Genomic DNA, 22,061 nt, shown 5'->3' on the forward strand with positions numbered 1-22,061 from the left:
GAACAGTTCAGGGTCGTCGGTCGTGACGGTGGGACGTGACGAATGGCTGGGGGGAGAGCACTGTGAAGTTTACCTCAGGTAGGTAGTGTCGAGGTGCTGCTAACGTAAAGGTGCAGGTAGGTAAGTAGGTAGGTACCTTCGCCTTGCGTTGGTGGCAGCCCGTCTGCTGCATTCACGAACGGACCCGGTCACCGCAGTGGGGACGGTAGGTCGGAGAACGTGCTGTCAGTCCAGTCAACTTGCGTCCCCGTCAGCTAAGGCGAGGCGGACAGGGACCAGGTGTCACAGGTACTTTGTACCTCAGCTCTTGTGCTCCGTCACTCGGTCGCAGTAGAGGCCCAGGTGGGAAAAGGGTGCAAGGTCCAAGGTGGTGAGCCGCCACTTGCCGCCTGCAGTGGAAGGGGGAAACACCACAGTCATTTGTGAGATTTTCGGTGGCCGGCAATGGACAGGCCCGTCAGAATTCCAGTACGATGATCCGCAGCAGTCTGGGTGGTCTGGGGAAGACACTGAATGCCTTACCTGGAGTGCCATGAGTGCCTAGGTAGACTGGATGCATTCCTGCAGCAGCTGACTGTGCATCTGGGGGCTGACCTCGAGCGTGCAGCAACACACGGGCAACTTCAGATGCAGAGATGAACAGCATGCTCTGGTTAGTGTCACATATAACGAACTATCCGTGCATCCTTCCAGATGCATCTCGGGTTGCGAAAGTCAACGGCGATGCATGTTTTGTCAGAAGCCGAGCAATTGTTGAAACAACCGGGAGTCAGATTGACAAGACGGGAGTCCACTTCATCCATCCAGGTGCTTGGCCCCCCACCGAGGCCTCGGGCATTTTCCTTCCATCACAGACGCCCTCCACTGCAAGCAATATGCTCCTTGGGCTCCGTCGAGGTAGCATCTCGGACGTGGTGGACAAAGCAGACGAAGCTCGGGTCGCTGCATGAACATGCGGCAGTATGGGGGTGGCTGGTGCTCGCATGCCACGTCGAGCCACACTAGGTACCTACCTTAGGTAAGGTGGAGGAGATAGCTCCAGAGCCCGTGCATGTGGCTGGACCCAATGGCGGCAGAGCTGACTGGAATGACCTCATTGCTTCCCGCGGGGAATTGTTTCCGTCCACTAAGCTCCTGCTGCGACCCTCTCCTTCCGACACCGCTCCGTTTGCAGCTGTCCGGTCTCCAGTCTATCGCTCTTGGACGTGGTGTTGTGCTCTTATCAGTACCAGAGCCAGTGGAAAAAGAGCTCCCACGCCCGCCATTGAAGGCGCACTATTTTCTTTTACACCAATTGAGTCTCACCAACCTCAATCTTGACAACGCCACCGCCGCCGCCGTCTGCAGAAGCGATGTACATCCCAAACCTCCTGGCCGTTGCCGCCCTTCTCCGGCTGGCTGCCACCTCCCGCATCCAGCAACCACTCGGCTCCGGTCCTGCTCCGCCCACGCCTCACGGCCCGGCAGCCGCCACGGAGGCCACGTCCGACGCAGCACCTTCTTGGCGCAACGACCTCATTTCTCTGCACCGTTCCCTCATCGAGATCCCCTCAATCTCGGGCAACGAGAGCGAGGCCGGCAAGTTCCTCGTCGACTACCTCACCGGCCGGGGCTACATCTCTCATCTTCAGTTTCTGCCCCCGCGCAACAAGGACAACAATGAGACCCCGCGCTTCAACGTTCTCGCCTGGAAATCGAACGAGCGCCAGCCTAAGCCCCGTATCGTTGTGACGTCTCACTACGACGTCGTGCCGCCTCATATCCCTTACAGCATTTCTGATGAGAAGATCACCTCCGAGACTCGCATCAGCGGCCGCGGAAGCGTCGATGCAAAGGCCAGTGTCGCTGCTCAGATCATTGCCCTCGAAGACCTCTTGAGCGAGGACAAGGTCAAGGAGGAGGATGTGATGCTCCTGTTTGTCGTTGGCGAGGAGGACACTGGTGATGGCATGCGCTTCTTCTCCGACTCTCTCCAGGAGACTGAACCCCGCCTGGAGTTTGAATCCGTCATCTTTGGAGAGCCAACCGAATCCAAGCTGGCGTGCGGCCACAAGGGCGGCGTCTTCTGCGATATCACGGCCAAGGGCATTGCCGGCCACTCGGGATACCCTTGGTTGGGCAAGTCCGCTAACGAGATCATGGTTAAGGCCCTCGCCAAGATCATCTCTACCGACCTCGGAAGCAGCGAGAAATGGGGAAACACCACTGTCAACGTCGGCCAGATCATTGGTGGTGTTGCCCAGAATGTCATCCCTGAGGCCTCACTCGCTCGCATCGCCGTGCGCGTTGCCATTGGCCCAGAGGTGGACGGCGGAAACACTGTCAAGGGCAGGATCCAGAAGATTCTTGACGAGACTGACGCAGAGGATTTAGAGTTGACTTGCACGCACGGATATGGTGTCGTTGAGGCCAACTGCGATGTTGAAGGTCTGTGGCAGCAACCTTTTACCTTCGGCCCACTTTCAGCTAACACGACTTCTAGGCTTCGAGACGATAGTCGCTAATTATGGCACTGACATTCCCAACTTGAAGGGCTCGCACACGCGCTACTTGTACGGGCCTGGCACCATTCTAGTTGCCCACGGGCGCAATGAGAATCTCACTGTCGCCGACCTCGAAGGGGCAGTTACTGGATTTCAGAAGCTGATCCTTCACGCCCTCAAGTAGTCCACTTGGATTCGTTGGCCGTAATAATCTTTGTAATCACCAGGACTGCATATCTATAGATCTACTGGTCCCACAATCTTCTCCCACTCCTTCTGCATAACCCTGCGGAGGTCAATCTTGTCCTGGTCCGACTCCGCAACGCCCCTTTCCGTGACAATTGCATCGATGAGACTGGCAGGAGTCACGTCAAAGGCCGGATTCCAAACGCCGACGCGCTGGTCGGCCGTAGCCACGCGGGCTGTCCGTGATGTATCAACGGTACCGTCAGCGTTGACGATGGCGCCGGTTATTTGCGTCAACTCATCTCCCTTGCGCTCTTCAATCTTGATGTCTTTGCCGGTCGCCGTCGCCAAGTCGATACTCGTGGTCGGCGCCGCAACAATGAACTTGACTCCGTGATACTTGGCAACGACAGCGAGCTGGTAGGTGCCGATCTTGTTGGCTGTATCACCATTGCGGGCTACGCGGTCAGCGCCGACGATAATGGCGGCGATGTTCTTCTCCTTCTTCTTCAACTCGAACAGAGCTGTGGCCATGGAATCGGTGATCAAAGTGCTGGGGATGCCCTCGTAGACCAGCTCAAAAGCCGTCAGTCTGCTGCCTTGGTTGTAAGGCCTTGTCTCGGTGCAATAGGCGTGCTGGAGAAGGTTGTTCGAAAAGAGGGTCCTGATGATGCCGAGGGCGGTGCCGTGGCCGGATGTCGCCAGAGAGCCGGTGTTGCAGTGCGTGAGGACCGAGATCTGCTTCTCTGTTGAGGCGCCGGCCTTCTTCTGCAGCCATTCAGACCCATGCTTGCCAATGGCGAGGTTGGTCTGGAGATCCTTCTCCAAGATCTTCTCGGCCTCTTCGATGTAGGCAGTGATGATGGCCTTGGGGTCGTCTTGTGGGGCGCTGCGAATGCAGGCCTTCAGTTGGAGGATGGCATTGGTCAGGTCAACTGCAGTAGGCCTGCTCTCCTTGAGGTAGTCCAGACGGGAGTCGATGTAAGAGACGGTGTCCTGAGCGGATGAGGCGGTGCAGCTTCCATTGTGAAGCTCAACGGCATGGGCGAGAGCTGCGACAATAGCAATGGCCGGGGCGCCACGGACCCGCATGGACTTGATGCAGTCGAATGCCTCCTCGCTGGTCGAGACGTCGTCATAGTGAAACTCATGAGGCAGTCTCAGCTGGTCGAGGACCTCGAGACGGCCGCGGGTGTACTTGACGGCTTGCAATCCAGACATGTTGGTGCGTGTACTGTGTAAAGATGCTTTTGAAAAGCGAATAGCAAACCAAACCGACAGCAAGCGGGCGCAAATTGACTCTATGTACTCCAAAATGGGACGTAAGGTTGGGTTGGGCTGGAGGGGTTCAAGCAACCAGCCCAGCTCACCTCACAAAATTCTGCCGTGCCCCTCCATTAGCACACTTTGGCGGCGTCATTTTCAGCCAATCGACCATGCAGGTGGCCGCTCACCGCCCTCGGCGGATCATCGGAGCATTGAGCTGAAGAACACTGCTCTGGGAAGCTGGCACCTGCCACCTGGACCCCCTGAGCCCCGCGACAGGGATACGCCGAAACGGTTGCTGCTGGCCGGCGCAGCTCTCACACCTGGCACACACCGCTGCGCAGCTGCACCGTCCACGCCGTCTGTTGCGACGGAAGCTCCACCGTAGCTTCACTGACCTCGCCGTCCAACACGGATCGCCATTCGGGCACGCAGACAACACCGCGCCAATCTCGCCCGCCATTGAGCCCTGCCGTCGCAACGGAACATGTAATTGTCGCCTCAGCTGGAGGAGCCGTTCAAGATGGAACGGCCTTTTTCAACCTCCAAAGTCACTGGTATGTCTTGCCAACCCCTGTGCAACGTGTCCGTCGCACAAACCGAGAGAGAGGGACAGAGAGGGCTCTTAGCTAACTGCTCGCGCGATTGCGCTTCGCAGTCGAGTACTTCGATCCCCACGATGTCTACAAGCTCATAGCCCCGGGACTGGTCCCGCGTCTCCCCCTTCGAAATCTGCACTGGCAATCGCATGCAGGCCCATTACGATCCATCGATACCCTCCACGTCGAGCTTATATCCCCTGATGCCCCCGCCGCCCCAGCTTCGCCCACCGTATCGCCCGCTCTCACAAGGTCAGTCAGCGCGAGCACCACCAAGGACGACGGCTTTCAGACCCAGCAAATCGGCGGGAAGAGCACCGCGGCGGACAATGCCGACACGGCCACGGCCACGGCCCGCTACTCGGGCGCTCAGCGAAGACACCAGATACCAGGTCTGAGGCGCACACCATACCTTAAAGTTCTGCTGGTCCGATGCGACGACAGCGACACGTACAAGTCCAAGACGCGATCCGAGATACGAGAGTGGATCAAGGAACACACGCCTCCCTCCCAGTCCACGCGGAAGGCGAACACGCAAGAGAACCATGATGCCTTCGAATGGCTGGTTGTACACGTCGTCATCCCCAACACGGCCGCCGCAAACCAACCACGAGTCAGCGGCAAGGGACCTGATGCTGCCGAAAAGTCGAGGACATCCAGATGGGGATCGGGTTCCTCAACCCTCCTGGAGAAACTCCGATCCGACTTCAACAGCTCCAGCAAAAGCGCGCCGGATCGTATTGCACAGATTCGCATAGGCATCAATGATGTGCCGTACGACATCCTGCCTCGCGTCGTGCCTGCCACACCGACTGGCTATTCCGAATCCCGCCAGGACGCAGAGAATGCTTGGGAAGACCTCATTGGCAAGTTCAAGGAGCTGATACTCTCCTCATTCGACATGCGAGTGACACAGTATGAAGATGATATTAAGGAGAAGGACTCGCAAAGAGCACTTCCAGGGTGGAACTTCTGTACTTTCTTCATTTTGAAGGAGGGCCTGGCCCGTGGCTTCGAAAGTGTAGGCTTGGTCGAGGATGCGCTTGTGGGCTACGATGAACTCAGTGTCGGACTGGACACCGTCATCCAGGAGCAAGCGACTTCAGGTGATGCTGAGAGGCACGGGGGATCTCTCTTGGACCACACCGAGGATTTGGTCAAGCGCGCGGAAGCTGCTGTTCAGGCTCTCGGTGCCGCTGAAGGATCCGAGGAGGACGATGAGCCAGTTGACTTGCAAGCTTCAGATGCCCCCAAGAACGACAAGTTCGACGAGATCCCTATCAGCTCTACAAAGAAGCCCTATCGGGAGATGATAGTGGCCAACAACGTATCAGTGTTCGACTTCCGCTGTTATATATTTGCCAGACAAATTTCGTTGCTCCTTCGCCTGGGCAATGCCTGGTCTACCCGCGAAGAGCTCTTGGCTAAGCTCAGGGAGCAACAGGAATCCGTCCTACACGGCGTGGCCCCTCAGGCGCCACCGCCCAAGCAGACCGAAGATGTCGAGAACCTATCAATGCTGGCCGAAATCTGCCGCAGGACGCTGGAATTCGTCCCTGCCGTGTCCCAGGTCATGAGGACTGATATCTTGTCTGCGCTGAAAGCCAAGCATTCAGGCGACTCGCCCTTTCTGAGCCCAGTCTTGTCTGAGGCAATCGAAAACCTCGTTGCTTCCTTCGCTTTCTCTGTTGCTCAGCAGATTCTTGCCCAGACTTCCACCAAGGCGCTCCCCATCCCCCCATCAACACTCGGCAACGCAGACACTCACGAGCAGAAGGCATCGATCCCTGAGCTTAAGACCATGATGCACCCTGCGCGAAACTCGTCCCTTTCAGTACGGACGACAAATACTAGGCCGCCACCCAGCCCTGGCATATTCCCCGGTGCAAGTCGGGCTAGCGCAGAAGATACCACGCCGACCGCCCCGAACGCCCAATATCTGAAGGCAGGCTTAGAAGAGCTCGCGGCCAGGCGCGCCGAACTCTATGCCCTGTCTCGCAATGTCCTCCAAGGCACCGGCAAGAAGCGGGGCTGGGAAAGCGGTTGGACTTCGGCGCCCGTGGTTGGCGAATCAGAGGCCAACGAGTTTCAGGAAGTGAGCCTCGAGAATGATGATAGGGACGAGGATGCCGATGACTCGGCACCTTCTTGCGTGGGCCTCGCCGGAATCGAGAACGGGCTACTGCACGCTGCTCTGGACAGCCGTGAAGACTTTTACCGGCTCTACGAAACACTCACGGACAAAGCCCTCAGACACTACACTGTTGCGAACCATACGCATGCAGTCAAGACCAGTATGGCTGATCTTGCTGTACTGAAATACCATCTGGGCGAGTATGGCCCCGCTGCCTCGTTCTTCTACATGACAACGCCTTTCTTTGGAGAGAACAGCTGGAGTCTACTGGAGCTGTCGATGCTTGTCATGTACTCTCACTGTCTACGGGAACTACAACGCAAAGATGAATTCGTGCGGGTGGGACTGAAGCTATTGATGAAGGCGGCGGCCGCCGAGAATGAAAGATTACTCCAGAAGAAGTCGCTCTCTGTGGGTCCTTCTGCGGAAGTTACATACCCCGACAAGAGTGCCATCAGTGGCTTTTTGAACGAGATCTTGAGCGTTGCGGCAACGCTGTCCAACGAGGTCCGGGTTCCTCTCAACCAATTATTTACCCAAGTGGAGGTCCTAGGAACCCCGGAATATCACGATGGAAAGGACCGATTCTCTCTTACCATCACATTGAGGAGCCTTCTGGTCGATGAGCTGAAGGTGGAAAAGGGCACTCTTCGCCTCACTCGTACTATTCCTGGTGGAACGAAGGAAGTCCGGCTGCAAACCTCGGAGACAAGCACGTTGAGGCCAGGCGTTAATAAGCTGCACTTCGTCAGCGCAGTAAGTAATGTAAACCGATGTAAAAAGGCCTCGGCTAACTAGGCACAGACGAACGTATCGGGGCCCTACAGAATACACCAGGTGGACATCGTCTGCGACAACGTCCACCTGCACTGGGAGCGTGACGTCACCCAGACACCGAGCAAGACCGCCCACGTCTTCCGCGTGCCCGACGTGCAGCTGTACCGCCCAGCAGGAGGGTTGAGATGCCGCCTTACGGCGGCCAAGGACATTCAGCTCGACAAGAACAACTCGGTCGACCTGGAGGTTTCAACAGGATGGAACTCCATCACGTCCTGCGAGCTGTCGGTGAAACCCGCCACCGGTGGTCTCCGTATCAACTCGACAGAAGCCAGTTTTGTCGGCCCCTCCTTCGAATATGAAAAACCACCTGAAGCTGGACTGTTCCGTTTCGGGGCCGTATCCGAGTCGACAACCATCAATATGCGCTTCCCCTACACTATTGAACAAGACGTCCCCAACATTTCCGTCAGAGTTGAGGTGAACTACACGACGGAAGACACGACGTACCACTACTCAAGCGTCTTCTCAATTCCCATCTCGCTGGCTTTGGGTGTCAATGTCCAGGATGTCTTCAAGGACAAGGAGCTCTTCTCCCGCTTCAGCGTCTCAACAGCATCTGCCAGCCCGCTGAAGCTGTTCACGACAAAGCTCCTGGACTCCGAAGTCTTCAAGGCCCACGCTGCCCCGGGTTCAAGTAGGACCGTTACAGTCTTCCCCAAACAGCCGGCCAGCTTGCTGTACAAGATCACCCGGAAGTCCGCGAATGTAATCACTGCCAAGACACCGCGAACCATGTATCTCAGACTCGAATACAGCGTGCTGTTGGACGAGATTATCGAACATGTCGAAGAAGTCTTTGCCGAGGCTACCAAAGAATTGCCGTTATCGACGTTCTCGGGATTCCTGATTGGACGTATTCTTAAGGAGGTCCAATCTGGTCTTTCTGCTTATGAGCTGGAACGTGCCGCCCTGCTTGGCGAGGTACCTACGAGCTTCATCTCGCCCGTGTTGGCGGAGGGAGCCATTTCTGGCCTGGGCGCTGTTCCAGGTACCAATGAAGATGCGACAATCATGCTGAAGGCGTTCCTGAAGGAATGGCAGACAGCCCACCCGCGACTTACAATCAAAGAAATGGAATCTGCGAGACGCTCCATTCTCATCCCCGTCGATGTTCCGTCAATCCCTGTCTTCCACTCCGTCGACATTCAGCTCCCGCCACCCTCAGAGCAAACTTTCGACTCGACCGTGGCCGTCAATGAGCTTCTCGCTGCCAACCTCCGGCTGCGGTGGACACGCATCTGGGATACAGCCGTCAGCGACGGCAAGAGCATCAACAAAGACTACGAATTCAGCTACGAGGTCAACGGTCTTCCCGAGACCTGGCTCGTCGGCGGCCGCAAACGAGGTCACTTCAAGAGCCTGGGCGTCGACAAGTCCGACACGAAGTTCGGCGAGTCGGAGCTCCATGTCCCCGTGCTGTTGGTGCCACTGAGAGAGGGCCGGCTGCCGTTTCCGAACGTCGAGATCCGCGAGGTGAAGGAGGAGAAGGACGAGTCATCCCAGGCGCATGGCCACCACGAGATCGACTACCAAAACATCGGAGAGACGGTGAGGGTGGTGGCCGACTTGCAAAAGGTCACCCTCAGCCTGGACGCTAGCGGCCCCAGTGGGGGCCCGCTTGTGCTTGAGAGCGAGCATCGCGAGGTGAGCGACCGTATTTTGCTGTAGATACCATAGACGACGCCGCCGTGATGCATGTCGCGACTCGGCATAATGTAACCACAAATCATGACGAACACTCGCCCGAGAACTTTCAATTGAGGCCCCCAAGTGAGCTCGTGCTCAGCCTCGCGCTGCCCGTGGCCTGATTACAGCCTGACGGCCTACTGCCAAGAGAGCAACGGCAGCGGGATTGCCGTCTCCATTCCGGGGCAACCTGCGATATACAAGGGTCGTCTGCCCGACCAACTCACGTGTCGCTTGCTTCGACCCCAGCCGGCCCAATGAGAAGAGCTGCACCGAGCCAAGCGAACCAACAGTCACCGCACGCGGTGAGGCTTAAGCGGCGCAGAGCTGGGGGTCGCCTGCCCAGCACGCGCCCAAGAGCTGCTTCGCCCTTTCTGGGTTGCCTGTAGCCCGTGGCCGCGTTCAATAGTCGAGAGCGATATGTATCAAACCCATGACACAGCCATCATGTGATGAAGATATAAACGCACAAAGATGCCCCCGCTTGGAAGTGGCTCCTGTTGGTTTAGCACCTTCCCCATCAAGCCATCGTCTGATACTCTATAAAGCATGAACTTCTCCGAGTCTCACGTTCCTCGACAATCGTCAGGTCTACTGTCACTCATCGTCTTCAACCAAGCCAGTAATCACAATCTACACAAAAAGACTATACAAACCCCACTGGACACACAACGCAACCCCTTCAACCACCTCAAGAGCCATTTTAAAATGTCTCACCACAACAACGACAGCCAAGTGACCTTCGTCAACAAGGACGCAAATCAAGAGCCACCCAGCCAATCGAAGGCGCCGAAGAAGAAGTCGCTATACCAGCGCTTGACCGGCTCCCGGTCCGGCGAGATCTCGGAGGAGGATATGCTGAAGTACACGGGGAAGAGCAAGGAGGAGTTGAAGGAGTGGGCCAAGGATCGGCCTGATGTTGGAAAGAACCAGGAGGCGGGGAGGGTGGACCGTGGGAACAATAATTTCGGGGTGATTGGGTTGGGAGTTCATTGAGATACCTGGGGATGTGGGCCGTAATTGTGTGTTGGAACATTTATGAATACCAGGGTAGAGCAGAATGACGACAAGCTTCCGTTTATGTAATGCCAAGCCAAATTGGGGCATCTTTCAGTGTATTTGGATGTCTCTACCAACAAAGTGATGATCGCCTGTGGAAGGTGACTCGACGTTTCAACGGGAATCTCAAGATGCCGACTTGTTTTTTTGTACCCAACTCGATTCTGACGCGAATGAGATTACAAGACAGGGTTTTGAGATGGGAATGAGAGTATCACTTGCGAGCTGAGGAGGAGACGAGGGCATGATTGGTTTGAGTTGTGTTGTGGGGAGTTGTTGGAACCGGGGCAGTGGGCGCGACTCGACGTATCGTGAGAACTTCCCGTACGCCTTTATGATGTAAGCGGGAACCCGAGCGATATCTGAGAGCCGACGCTTCATTATTTTGCCCAAACAACAGCATTCTCATCAGCATCGGTCTCGGCATGGAAAACCTCGGGCCGTTTGATGTTTTGCTGAGACAACATGAATTCTTTCTTATAAAAGACTTATCTTCAGACTTGGGCATGTTCCAGCAAAAGTCCAAGTTCTCCCATTCTTCACATCACCTTCCGCACTTTCTACGCTCTTTTCTTTCATCAAGTTTGCTTTGCGAAATTTATCATGGGCTCAAACGCGCCTAAGAACCTGGCCCTGAGGCTCCCGGCCTTTGGCACACCGTTGGAAAAGATCGAGCTTCCCATTCCCGAAGCGACCACCGGCACCGTCGTCACTCGCGTTCTGGCTGCGCCAGTCGTTCCCTACACGCATCTCGCCCACGACGGAAAGCTCCCGCAACTGAACCTGGAACCACCCTTGATCCCCAACTCCGCCGGAATCGGGCGCGTGCACGCAGTCGGCCCTGATGCAGTGCGCCTAAAGCCCGGCGATCTCGTCTATGTTAAAGCCCAGGTCCAGGCCCGAGATGATCCCAACACCAAGATCGTCATCGGGCACATCGGGGGTAGTGGGCCCCGGGCGAAGAAATTGATGCAGGGCGAGTGGAAGGACGGGGCTTTCCAGCAATACCAGAAGGTGCCGCTGGAGAACTGCTATCTCCTCAATGAGAATCGGCTGTGCAGAGAGTTGGGGTATGATGCGGCTGTACTACAGTCACTCACGATGTACGCCATCTCGGCTGGCGCCATCATCGAAGCGGCGGACCTCAAGCCCGCAGAAACCATTGTGATCGGCCCGTCTGGAGGCACTTTTGGTGGACTCGCCGTTGAGATTGCTCTTGCGCTTGGTGCAAATGTTATTGCTCTCGGCAGGAATAATGAGAAGCTTGCGGCGATGCAGAAGACGATTAACCATCCCAGACTGCAGTATGTTGTCATGAGCGGTGATGACGAGGTTGATCGGAAGGCAATCATCGACAAGACGCCTGACGCTGCCGGAGCGGAGGTCTACAATGACTGGACCCCAGGTGAGTTACCTGGTCCGCTGTACCTCTCCGCTGCATTCAGTGTACTCAAGTGTCAGGGCCGTATCGTTCTGAGCGGTGGCACCATGGGTGGTCTTGGGGGCATCAACTACGCAGAAGCTGTCTACAAGGACCTGCAGATTCTTGCGAAGTGGGTGTGTCATCGCAAGACGCTGGAGCAGCTCATCAACATGATCACCCAGGGGCAGCTCAAGATTGGCGCTGAGAGTGGCACGATCACGAAGAGCTTCACGTTGGATGAGGTCGAGGAGGCAAAGGAATATGCGAAGAGATACGGTGGCTGGAGGCATTACGCAGTCATGAGCCCTTAGAAAAAAGAACGAGTGCTGTTTTCTCATCAAAAGCATCCCGCGACGAAACCATTGAGCGATCTTCGTCAACTCACACTCTGTGGAAGCTTACTCTATAGCATAACAATACGCCCAAACCGGGCTTGAGATTACCATAGCCTTTAACGATTCAAGATGATTATCCAAATGCCCTCAGTCCAGGTTGACTCCCTGGTAGCTAGTGATCGCGTCCCCAATAGTCGCACTCAAGCTATCGGCCTCAGATTGAATCTCTGAGGCCTGACCTTCCAGGGTGTCAATGAGAGTAAAAGCCAGGGTCTGGAGAAACCATTAGTTATAAGTGATCATGCTTCGAGGCCCCTCGAGACTCACGTCGACAATAGCTTCAATCTGGCGCAGAGCCGCTGCGATAGGTTGTCCAATGAAAGGGACAGTGCTGAATAATCCAGCTTTGCCAATGAGAATTTCGAGGAGCGCCTGATGAACACGGACAAAACCGCGGAAGGCTTCGAGAATTGCGTCGGAGTTGGCGCCAGGCGGAATGGCGGCCATGCCCTGCATCTGCGAAAGGGCAGTAGTCGCGGTACTGACGATATCGGTAAAACCCCTGATAATTTCCTGTTGCGAGCGACGCGCGTCAGCTAGTCACTTTGCTGCATTTGCCTTGATGATGATCAAAAATTCTGCTGGACTGTCGACATACCGGACATACCGGGAAAGGACCCTGACCGGCTACAATCAGCGGTCCATTGACGATGGTGATTGACTCGGCAGGTGCCTGAAGGGCCTCGGACTTCTGGGTAAGCATGTTGATATTGCTGACGACTTGGGACGGAGTAGTTTGGCCGAAGACGGTGTTGCTGCAGATGGCTAAGGCAGCAATGGCAAACTTGAGGGTGGAGAAACGCATTTTCCAAGATTAAGAGGGTTGAAGGTGACGCGCAAAGAGTGAGGTGGTTGGCTAATGGTGGAGGCTTTGCATGAGCTGGTAGTTTGTAAATGATGAAATGGTTCGATAGTGAAGGCAGAAGAAGGGCTCCTTTATAGTTGGAATATCTTACAGAACACGGGCTCATCGTATGCCAACAATAATCTTGAATATTTCGTCGTGCTTGTGTAAATTGCTATCTAACCTCAAATGCCCAAAGATCTTCACAATAATATTTGAAAGATATCTAGGGATATTCCGAGAAGGTTTCAAGACGAAAACAGCCCTCTTCATCATTGCAACCGAGCAAGCTTTACCGAGAGCCTCGTATTTTCAGTCAATATATCTCTCAGCGGACAAGGTGATAGATGATTTTCTTAGTTCCTCTGGGGAATATCTGAAGTTCGGAGCTAAGGCGCTTAGGTTGCTCCCGAACCCCGAAAAAGACAGGATTGGCAATTTTTAAGACTTAGAGGAAGAGGTCTCACTTATTTGTTTCTTCCCTCCGGCAAATTCTGTCATTGATGTCAAGACTGTCGAGCCTTACTGCCTTGCTTGAGACTGAGAAAGTATCGAGACAAGACTCAAGAAAAATGGGTATTTACTGTGGATCCAGGATCTCAGACATTGGAGATCTGAGACATCGCCGAGCGTCAACTGCCAGATTCTTGAGGCTTAATGCGGCAACGGCTAAACGGTCCTCCCTGTGAATCATAGCAGTACCGTAATAGCGAGACAAACATGGTGCTAATATGCATCTTGATACCAAACGGGGCTGGTGGAAGTTGTCTTCGAGCTTGGTCGTGAATGAAGTGCATTCCAAGGCAGAGGATCGGAGCTCAAGTTTGCCGAAGCCAGCGACCTAGACAACGTTTCCCGTCCTGGCAGAAGATCGCTTCATCAAGCTTCCACAGCAAGTGAAAAGCAATTTGTGCGATTGCTGCATAACTGTCACGCGAGAATTGAGCTTGCATGGTCTCAAAAATCGGCCAATTTACATGGCGTGCCTGGATATGATTTTGCGAGAGGTCTTCAATGAGTGCCCGCAGAATACGATTCGCAATGCATACCCACAGCAGACATTGGTATTTCATTTTGTTACGAAGGTTGTTGCGTTGAGCCAAACGGAACCAACCATAGAAAGCGTTCTTGGAACAGCACTCTCAATCTGCGTGCTAAACTCTTAACTACCAATACTCTTCTGGAAAGAGAACGGCGCATCAGTCAGGTGGCTTGCTAACATGCCTAATCAAGTCTTGAGTTATACGCTAGGTGATCTGCCGTAATGACGTGCAGGGTAGGTCGGAATGGACGTACACATGTTTCGGGACGCACAGGGGCCGCTGCGGTCGGGTGAGTTGTCCCCAGCTCCGGGCCATTAGCCTGAGACATCTTGGAATGTCATTAGGATGCTTCAATGCTCAGATTTTTGACTAATCGGAAAGCAACTGGCAATGATCTTCGTCTTCTCCGTCGTAGTCGTGAAAATGTCGCATAACAACATGCTTCAACTCTACCGACTCTAATTACTTGACATTTGAGATTCTCTGACGACATGTCTCGGCATTAGCCTAGTAAACTCAAGGTAGTGGGCGAGAGCCAGAATCAAAGTGTAAATCTAATTCTTTAGTCTTGGACGGAGTATTTCCCTCCGTTTAAAACGGTTTTTGGGTGTTATGGAAGTGCTCGTTGGAGAGTGCTTCCACACCCAGAGAGTCTCATGGAGCCCACGAAGATTCGTCTAGTCGAAGTCTGGCAAAACCAAATTCTATTATCAATGATTGGTAGAATGTTTATTTTATTTGGATTGGCTGGGTGTCGCGGCACCTCAGAAAGAAAGGAAACAAAAGGTTGGTTTCTCGTCGGCAAAGCCTGGACAACAGCTAGAACGGCTTCGAAGCTCTGCAGAGATTACCGTCCTCGCTCTCTAACCACTCCTCGCTCCCAACACACTGCGGGCACCACAAAAGCCCCTCAGGGTCGTACTTCTCCTTGATACTACGAAGCCGTCCATAATTGGGTCCGAAGAAAGACCATTGCCAACCAGGCTCAATTGCGTTTGCCTATGAAAGTAGAAAACACGCATTAGCAACTGACTTTGCGGGCAGCTTCAAGCGGAATAAACTCAAAGGATGACGAAAGAAATGATTAGACAATAGGACATAAATGAGGACAACTGACCTCGTTCAGATAGGTCCCCGTTTCCGGATTCAGCTCTCGCAGAATGTTCAACTTGTTGTATGTCATCTCGTTGACCAGCGTAGACACAGTGGTGTTTGGCGTGGAGTCCGTCCATGATTGAGAAGTGATGAGATGGACCACAGAATCGCGCCACGCAGGATTCAGCGCATTGTCGACGGGAACCTGACTGATCGTCATGGTTCCAGACATGGAAGGATTTGGGCTTCCGTCCTTCATAGTGATGGTTAGCTTAAGAAGTTGATGGAAACGAACATGAAGGCAAGGGGTTCTCACTGTTGGCGCGAGGGCCTGAGGGCCAACCTGTTCCAAAACCTCGGCGAGTAGATCTTCGTTTTCGGTGACAACCTTCCGACTGATGAGTCTTGAGGCAGAAATCCCAGACCCCCCAGCGTGATCGGGAATCTTGATGTCGGTAAGAAGGCCGTAGAAGGATGGGATCGGGACGACCTGAACAGAGCCGCTCACAACACCGCTCGAATTCGAGATGAGTTCTCGAATGGGAGCGACTGCTTTTGAAACAGTGTTGTTTGACATATTCCAAGCAAAGAGTGAGCCGGCCATGCCAACTGTCGCGCTCGAAGGGGGGCCTCCGATGGTGTAGTAACCCTTGATTCCTCGGTCTTGAAGTGCAGGGAGCAGAGTGTGCAGCTTTGCCACGAACTTCCACCAACTCTTAGTTGATGTATCATTGTTAGCGGACACATTGACGCCAAGCAGAATAATATCTGGCACAGGGTATGCCTTGACTGTCATGTTGACGATAACGCCGAAGGTGCCACCTCCGCCTCCACGAATCGCCCAGTAGATTTCCTCATTCTGGTACGCGTTGACTGTGACCAAATCACCATTGGGGATGACGACTGAGGCTTCGAGAATGCTGTCTGCGCCCATGCCGTACTCTCCAGTCAGATGGCCATGTCCTCCTCCGGTAGCCCATCCGACAACACCAACGTCCTTCAAAGCAACTGTTAGCTAGTGCTCTTGAAGACGTTCTCGAAAGAATTCATACCATGTTCGTGCCGCCCACGGCCACCACGTTGTTCTTCTGTGCAAAATCGTAAAGCTCGCCGTCTTGGACACCAGCTCCAATAGTGATAGCCATTTGGCTACCTTTCCACGTAGAGTTCGCGGGGCAGGAGGGAGACTTAAATTGCGTATGAAATCGGGTCTGCTTCATGTTGTGCGTCCATATCCTGTTAAGAATGTATGAGCAATGCTGTGCAAGTGAATGATTGGCGGAAGAAGAGAACTTACGACAAGCTTCCGACTCCTAGGTTTCTATGTTCAAAAATTAATCAAGGGTCTCTCATCGATCAATGAGCGCGTACCTGCCAGAGCCATTGTGCCCCGTGTTCTTGATAGCCAGCCTGAGGTTACGATCTTTTGCGAACGCAAGTGCCCTCTGAATGTCGCCAGAGTCGCTTGCATTGACAACGTAAGGAGGCAGAGCACCCAAAGAACAGCCCTTGCTACCGGCATCAGGATCCCCGTTGATGCTGGTTCCGTTGGGATAGATCGGCTCGCAACCTTTCAGGGAAGGCGAGGAGGGCACACTGGCTGGGTCCGAGGAGTGGAGCGCCCAGGTTGTCCAGTTGGAAAGAACGGTATTGCAGGAGTCTTCGTTGTAGTTCGGCTCGGACTTGTAGCAGACGGAGGCGAGCGGAACGGTGCGAATGAGTTTGCCGGAGATGGTCTGATTGAAGGATTCCCATTCTGACAATGACGGCCAGCAAGTATCCGAAGGAGTCTGTAACCGGGTTAAAACGATTGTGTTGAGCACCATAGTCCATATCTGATGACAACGCCGAAAGTTGGTCTTCACTTACACACTTGCACGTATTAGCCAGAGTGCCGCCGGCTAGAGCAAAACTTGCCACGACAACTTTCACTGTAGACAACATGTTTCTAGTGACAAGAAGCGATAAAAATGAATGAATGTTGAGTGATGGCTACCTCAGACTAAGCCATGAAAACGAGAAGCCGTCAAAGATTTATACGAATTGACGAAGCGCTGCCTAGAAAACAATCTTGGACATGATCATGTCGCATTGATCCAATTAAAATGGCTGAATTGGCCCATTTGGAAAGTGAGGAACTGAATGCCGTCATCCATCATAGCGAGATCAAAGAGGCTATAGTCGAAGAGTCCATCCTGGCTTGAAAGCGTATTCTAAGCGCGCTGTACGAGCTAATACGCTCGATATAGGCACCAATGACTACTGCTTATATGCGGGTACCCGAGAGTCGGCATCTTCTCAATGCCCCAGTCATCCTAGAATAAGTGGCTATGACAGGGTCCATTGGCACGGATGTGGTATCGTTGGATAGGATGGGGTCGGAAGGACCGATTTAGGAGTCAGGCGTGAACCGCGCCACTGGAAATGAGCTAGCTGTGAAATTGGCATTGTGCCATCTCCCGGAGACTAGGATCTACGTCCCCCATAGCGGACCGCCGATGTCCCCTTGTTCGAAATATTTAAGCTCCATCTGTCTGGGCGCTCGCATAGAATCCGCGGATTTCTCGTTCAGATCCCACAGCTGGAGCGCCGTCGACGACCGCTCATTCACCGTCCTCGTCCATCCCGAAAACAACCGCTCCGACCATACCAGTGGCGTCTATGCACCAAACCTTCCACAATGAGCTCATCAGAAGGCACTGTTAAACATAGACGGCCTCACAAAAAGTCCCGATTGGGTTGTCGAGAGTGCAAGAGGAGGAAAATTAAGTGCGATGAAGCTAGGCCGAGCTGTCTTAACTGTGTACGCAGGGAGGTCGACTGCAGTTTTCGATTGGAACGATATGAAGGAGATGGTGCATCGAAGTGCATGAATTGTCGTTTTGGAACAGACGTCTTATCTCAAACAAACACCACGCGCACAACTGGCCCAGGTCTCTCGAACTCGATTCAGACTGATGGTATTTCGTCCACCCTACTGAGCGTACTGGCCGAGCAGTCCAAACAACTGGAAATCATATCCCAGCGATTAGCAATGATGGAAAACTCCATGGCCCGGTCTGCTCAGCACGCATTCTCGCATCCCGTGCTGAGCTACGCTGATATGGAGCTGCTGCACCACTACCACACGATAACAGCCTCGACCTTGGCTCATGACGATAAGGGGAAACGCTTCTGGCTTGTCCGGCTGCCAGAGCTTGCTTTCCAATATCCACACCTTCTTCATCTCATGCTGGCGTTCGCTGCGCTGCACAAAGTTCGCCTCCATCCTTTACAGCAAGATCTCTTAGCCCAAGCCGAACGACACCATGTTCTTGGGATCCAAGGTTCTACTATGCTTCTTCAAGACATCAACGATAGCAACTACGAGGTTGTGCACACTTCGGCAATTTTGATCGGTCTGATTAATCTAGCTTTGGGTCCAAGGCCAGGAGAATACATCGCATTCAGCGACCAAGCTGGATCTGACTTTCTCGGGCTCTTACGAGGGGTACAATCGATCAGGTTCCACAACGACGTTGACGAAAGCACAAATGCGCCCTCTGAAGCCGCAACGAACGTCTCAATCTCACGAGAATCTCCGGAATATGGAGGCGACACTGGGTACAGATCCCATTTTCAAATGCTACGACGTCGAGCCCAACAGATATCCGACATTGGGGTCAGGGCAGCTTACAACATCGCGTTGGATGATTTGGAAGTGTTCTTCGTTGTGATGGAACCATCTACTTTAGAAAACGAGATGATGTCAGCGTTACCTGATGCTGCACATCACGCTAGCCCTCTCGGCTGGCTATACCGCATTCCGGAGCGTTTTCTAGACCAGCTTCGGACGAGAGAATCTCTTTCATTGGCAATTCTGGCTTGTTTTACAGTAGTGTTGAAGGAGCTAGAGCACGGATGGCCTGCTGATGGGTGGGCAGATCATATTATGGCTGGGGTTTGCGAACGCACAGAGCCAGCAGCCCAGGATCTTCTACAATGGCCAGTGGCACGCCTGGGAGACAGTCTCCCGTGATGGGATTCTGTCTAGAACATTGCTTCGGAAAAGAGAGTACCTGAAATTTCGGAGCCAAATCACTGGCAGCCGTGTTTCGAAGAACCTTTCGCCATTTTCCAGGTGACGTGGCTGAGTAAAACAATATCGTAAAGAATACGAAGACGTTAGCGACAGGGAGAATTTTCGTATCCCATCCGAAAAATAAGACTTAGCCACTGACGGACTGCCCATTCAGAACACCCGTTGCCCGACCAAACCAATCGACTCGTCAACAACATAAGGATTTATGCAGATGGACTGAAGTTTTCTCCCATGTTGTTTTCACATAATTTTGTTCACAAAATGAAGTTGTGCGTCGCACTCCGTAGTCGAAATTCGTCTGGGTAGATTACTCCGCGATTACTCCGTACTCCGAATCCATCACCTACTCTCCGAGTGCGGAGAAACAAAGGATCTTGAACCCCGTTGCCGATTATCGGAGTGATCTTACTCCGATGAAGAGCTTCATCGGAGTTCCCAAATACTCCTCCGTTGGCCGAACACGTTGGAACTTTACCACACGGACGAACTGCACGATTTTATCGTGTCATTGAACGAATAATATGACGCCCCGGCTGGCGGCATGTGACCCGTGTCGAACGGCGAAACTGGCTTGCGGCCATGAGCGGCCCGTTTGCGCCCGATGCGTCACAAACAACCGAGAAGATGTCTGTGTCTATCGCGCGACGCCTTTCAAAAGGAAGCGAACCGAGACACTTTCGCCATCATTCTTATCTTCAAAGACGGCTCGGTATGTACTGGGTTGTGTCATTTGGTCAACAGTCGCTAAAAGTCCACTGAAAGCTACCAACCACTAGAGGATTCGCCTGTATCATCAACTCCAACCCGTCCCTTGAACCCGAACCCTGGATTTCTAGGGGCGTCTAGTCACATTTCCATCTTCAGTCACCTGATACAGGATGCGAACGACAGCCCAGAAAGAACTGCAACCAGCAGTGTAACGTCTAGGCCAGAAGCTGCGCCTAATACCATCTATTTGGACGAGGAACCAATTGTTAAAAACACAGTGGACTTGATGAGACATGTCTTCCAAAGTTTTCCGTTAAATGCTATGCAAGATTTGATTAGCTTCTGGCGTGCTACAGGCGCCAATCTAGCTCTTGCTGAACCTTTCGTGGATGAATGCTCCCGAGCCCTGGGCACCATCCTGGAAGGAGAGACCGACAAAGATGACTGGTGGCATCATTCACTCACTCATTTGTTACTTCGAAACTCGAGGCAGACACTTGGAACTAATCCAGGGTGCTCCATTTCAGACTTCACAGCTCAGTTCGTAGGCCAGAACCTGCGATGGGAAACAGTGGGGATTTTCTTCACAGCTGTGATCCGAGCTACAATGGAGGTGCCCTTCTTCCCATCTTTGTACAAATCAGATGTGCGAAGACAACAGCTTGTTGGACTAGCAATCAAGGTTTCGGATGCCTTGGCAGAGATATGCATATCTTTAGACTGCCTGAATGACCTCCAGCTCATTGCACAGTATGAAAACTTCATCGCTCATTCATACGTTCTTGGGATTCAGTGTAAGTGTCATGGGATGGGAACCGCCATAGAAACGCAACTGATGCATCTCGCAGCTTACTCGGCGTGGAGAAGGCTTGGGGATGTCATTGCATCAATTACTGCGCTTGGTTATCACCAAAAGCCGCCAGGACCGGCTTCAGCACCCTTGTTTCTCGTCGAGCTCCGAAAAACCGCCTTCGCCCGCATTTACTCGGCCGATAAGAACTTTTCAATCTTCCTTGGTCGCTCTCCAAGGCTGAGCAAAAGATTTTGTCATCTCCAAGTTCCTCAAGGACGACTGATTCTTGACTCGGAGGAGTCAGATCAACCAGCGTCTGACAAGACGGGAGATTGGACACAAGATGCACAAGCTTGCTACAGAGCAGACACCCGTTGGTCCGCACAATGCGCCTCCCTCAAAGAGGACATCCTAGCTATGTTGTTTGGCGATTGTCGAGAAATATGCATGGAAAAAATAAAGTAAGCGTAGCTCTTCAATACAGACTGCATCTTTCAACACTATCATGGCTAACCACACATAGGTTGATACGAGAGCGTGCCCAAAGTCAATGGATGCTGTTACCCCCTTCTCTTCGGCTGGAAGGGAGCATGAAACGATCAGACAGAACTCCATTTGAACGCGATTTTCTCATAAGCGCACGTCTCAATTACCTTCACATCCTGTTTCTTACGCAACTTGTCTGTCTCAAGTCCCCACCAGAACCGGACAAGACCATCGTTGAACTCGCTCAAGAGATTCTGTCTTTAGTCGTAGAAGCAGTCGTGCTTAGGGATCAGGCCGTCTCTTCCGGAACAAGTACAGTATGGAAGGTAAGGTTTCGACTTTCGATTCACAAAGTTCAATCTAACTCTATTGAGGTTGCGCACTATGGACTTCCCGCTGTCGGTATAGCGTTACTAGCCATGCTGAAACAGCCAAGTCTCGTGACACAATTCAAGATCCCAAAGAACAGAACTTTACAAGATCTAGGGGTACTCGTTGCTGAGATTGAGATGGGAACTATAATTCGGCCTGGAGAGCCGAATTTTACGGTGCTCTCAGCAGCTGCGGACACCATTCAACGATTTCTCGACCGCATACAAATGGAGGACTCGCAAAGTAAATACATCAGTTCGCGGAAGGAAACTAATCCTTCCAATGATTCTGAGCCATGGGACTTCGGATTGAGCCTGGATCCTTGGAATTTTGAACTTGGATTTTGGGAAAGTCTCGCAGAGCATCCTTCTTTGTACAACAGCGGGGATCAGACTTGATGTCTTCAAGCCGCCATAAGTATACAAGACTGTGACGCTATCAGCCCTTGAGGTCAAGTCTCAGTACCTAGTGAATTATTCTGTTATTTGAAGTAGATATGATACCGAGAGAAAGATTCGAGGAGTGTCAGCTCCGGAACCGTTCTTTCGATCTCTTGAGACGAGAAATT

General features: G+C 53.0%; 7 protein-coding genes across 7 annotated transcripts; 4 read left to right on the forward strand and 3 right to left on the reverse strand.

Annotated features, from left to right (window-relative positions):
- Positions 1-1,352: 1,352 nt before the first annotated feature.
- COL26b_005279 (uncharacterized protein) lies at positions 1,353-2,667 on the forward strand (the record flags this gene model as incomplete). The annotated part of the gene is made up of 2 exons (XM_053178131.1): positions 1,353-2,427; positions 2,483-2,667. The coding sequence occupies 2 exons, from the start codon at positions 1,353-1,355 to the stop codon at positions 2,665-2,667; spliced, it is 1,260 nt and encodes a 419-aa protein (XP_053037906.1).
- Positions 2,668-2,720: 53 nt separating this feature from the next.
- On the reverse strand, positions 2,721-3,890 carry MRI1 (S-methyl-5-thioribose-1-phosphate isomerase; the record flags this gene model as incomplete). The annotated part of the gene is made up of 1 exon (XM_053178132.1): positions 2,721-3,890. The coding sequence occupies one exon, from the start codon at positions 3,888-3,890 to the stop codon at positions 2,721-2,723; it is 1,170 nt and encodes a 389-aa protein (XP_053037907.1).
- A 568-nt stretch (positions 3,891-4,458) lies between these two features.
- On the forward strand, positions 4,459-9,176 carry COL26b_005281 (uncharacterized protein; the record flags this gene model as incomplete). Its single annotated transcript, XM_053178133.1, has 3 exons — positions 4,459-4,492; positions 4,690-7,424; positions 7,473-9,176. The coding sequence occupies 3 exons, from the start codon at positions 4,459-4,461 to the stop codon at positions 9,174-9,176; spliced, it is 4,473 nt and encodes a 1,490-aa protein (XP_053037908.1).
- Positions 9,177-9,902: 726 nt separating this feature from the next.
- Positions 9,903-10,280, forward strand: COL26b_005282 (uncharacterized protein; the record flags this gene model as incomplete). The annotated part of the gene is made up of 2 exons (XM_053178134.1): positions 9,903-10,146; positions 10,249-10,280. The coding sequence occupies 2 exons, from the start codon at positions 9,903-9,905 to the stop codon at positions 10,278-10,280; spliced, it is 276 nt and encodes a 91-aa protein (XP_053037909.1).
- A 576-nt stretch (positions 10,281-10,856) lies between these two features.
- Positions 10,857-11,987, forward strand: COL26b_005283 (uncharacterized protein; the record flags this gene model as incomplete). Its single annotated transcript, XM_053178135.1, has 1 exon — positions 10,857-11,987. One exon carries the CDS (start codon positions 10,857-10,859, stop codon positions 11,985-11,987), a length of 1,131 nt encoding a protein of 376 aa, XP_053037910.1.
- Positions 11,988-12,158: 171 nt separating this feature from the next.
- Positions 12,159-12,876, reverse strand: COL26b_005284 (uncharacterized protein; the record flags this gene model as incomplete). Its single annotated transcript, XM_053178136.1, has 3 exons — positions 12,159-12,284; positions 12,339-12,527; positions 12,679-12,876. The coding sequence occupies 3 exons, from the start codon at positions 12,874-12,876 to the stop codon at positions 12,159-12,161; spliced, it is 513 nt and encodes a 170-aa protein (XP_053037911.1).
- A 1,901-nt stretch (positions 12,877-14,777) lies between these two features.
- On the reverse strand, positions 14,778-16,997 carry COL26b_005285 (uncharacterized protein; the record flags this gene model as incomplete). The annotated part of the gene is made up of 7 exons (XM_053178137.1): positions 14,778-14,957; positions 15,076-15,324; positions 15,370-16,050; positions 16,106-16,289; positions 16,351-16,374; positions 16,425-16,843; positions 16,923-16,997. 7 exons carry the CDS (start codon positions 16,995-16,997, stop codon positions 14,778-14,780), a joined length of 1,812 nt encoding a protein of 603 aa, XP_053037912.1.
- Between the last annotated feature and the right edge of the window lie 5,064 nt (positions 16,998-22,061).

This window comes from Colletotrichum chrysophilum (assembly GCF_026319265.1).
Source record: "Colletotrichum chrysophilum strain AFK26 chromosome Unknown scaffold_35, whole genome shotgun sequence".
Classification (NCBI taxonomy): Eukaryota; Fungi; Ascomycota; class Sordariomycetes; order Glomerellales; family Glomerellaceae; genus Colletotrichum; species Colletotrichum chrysophilum.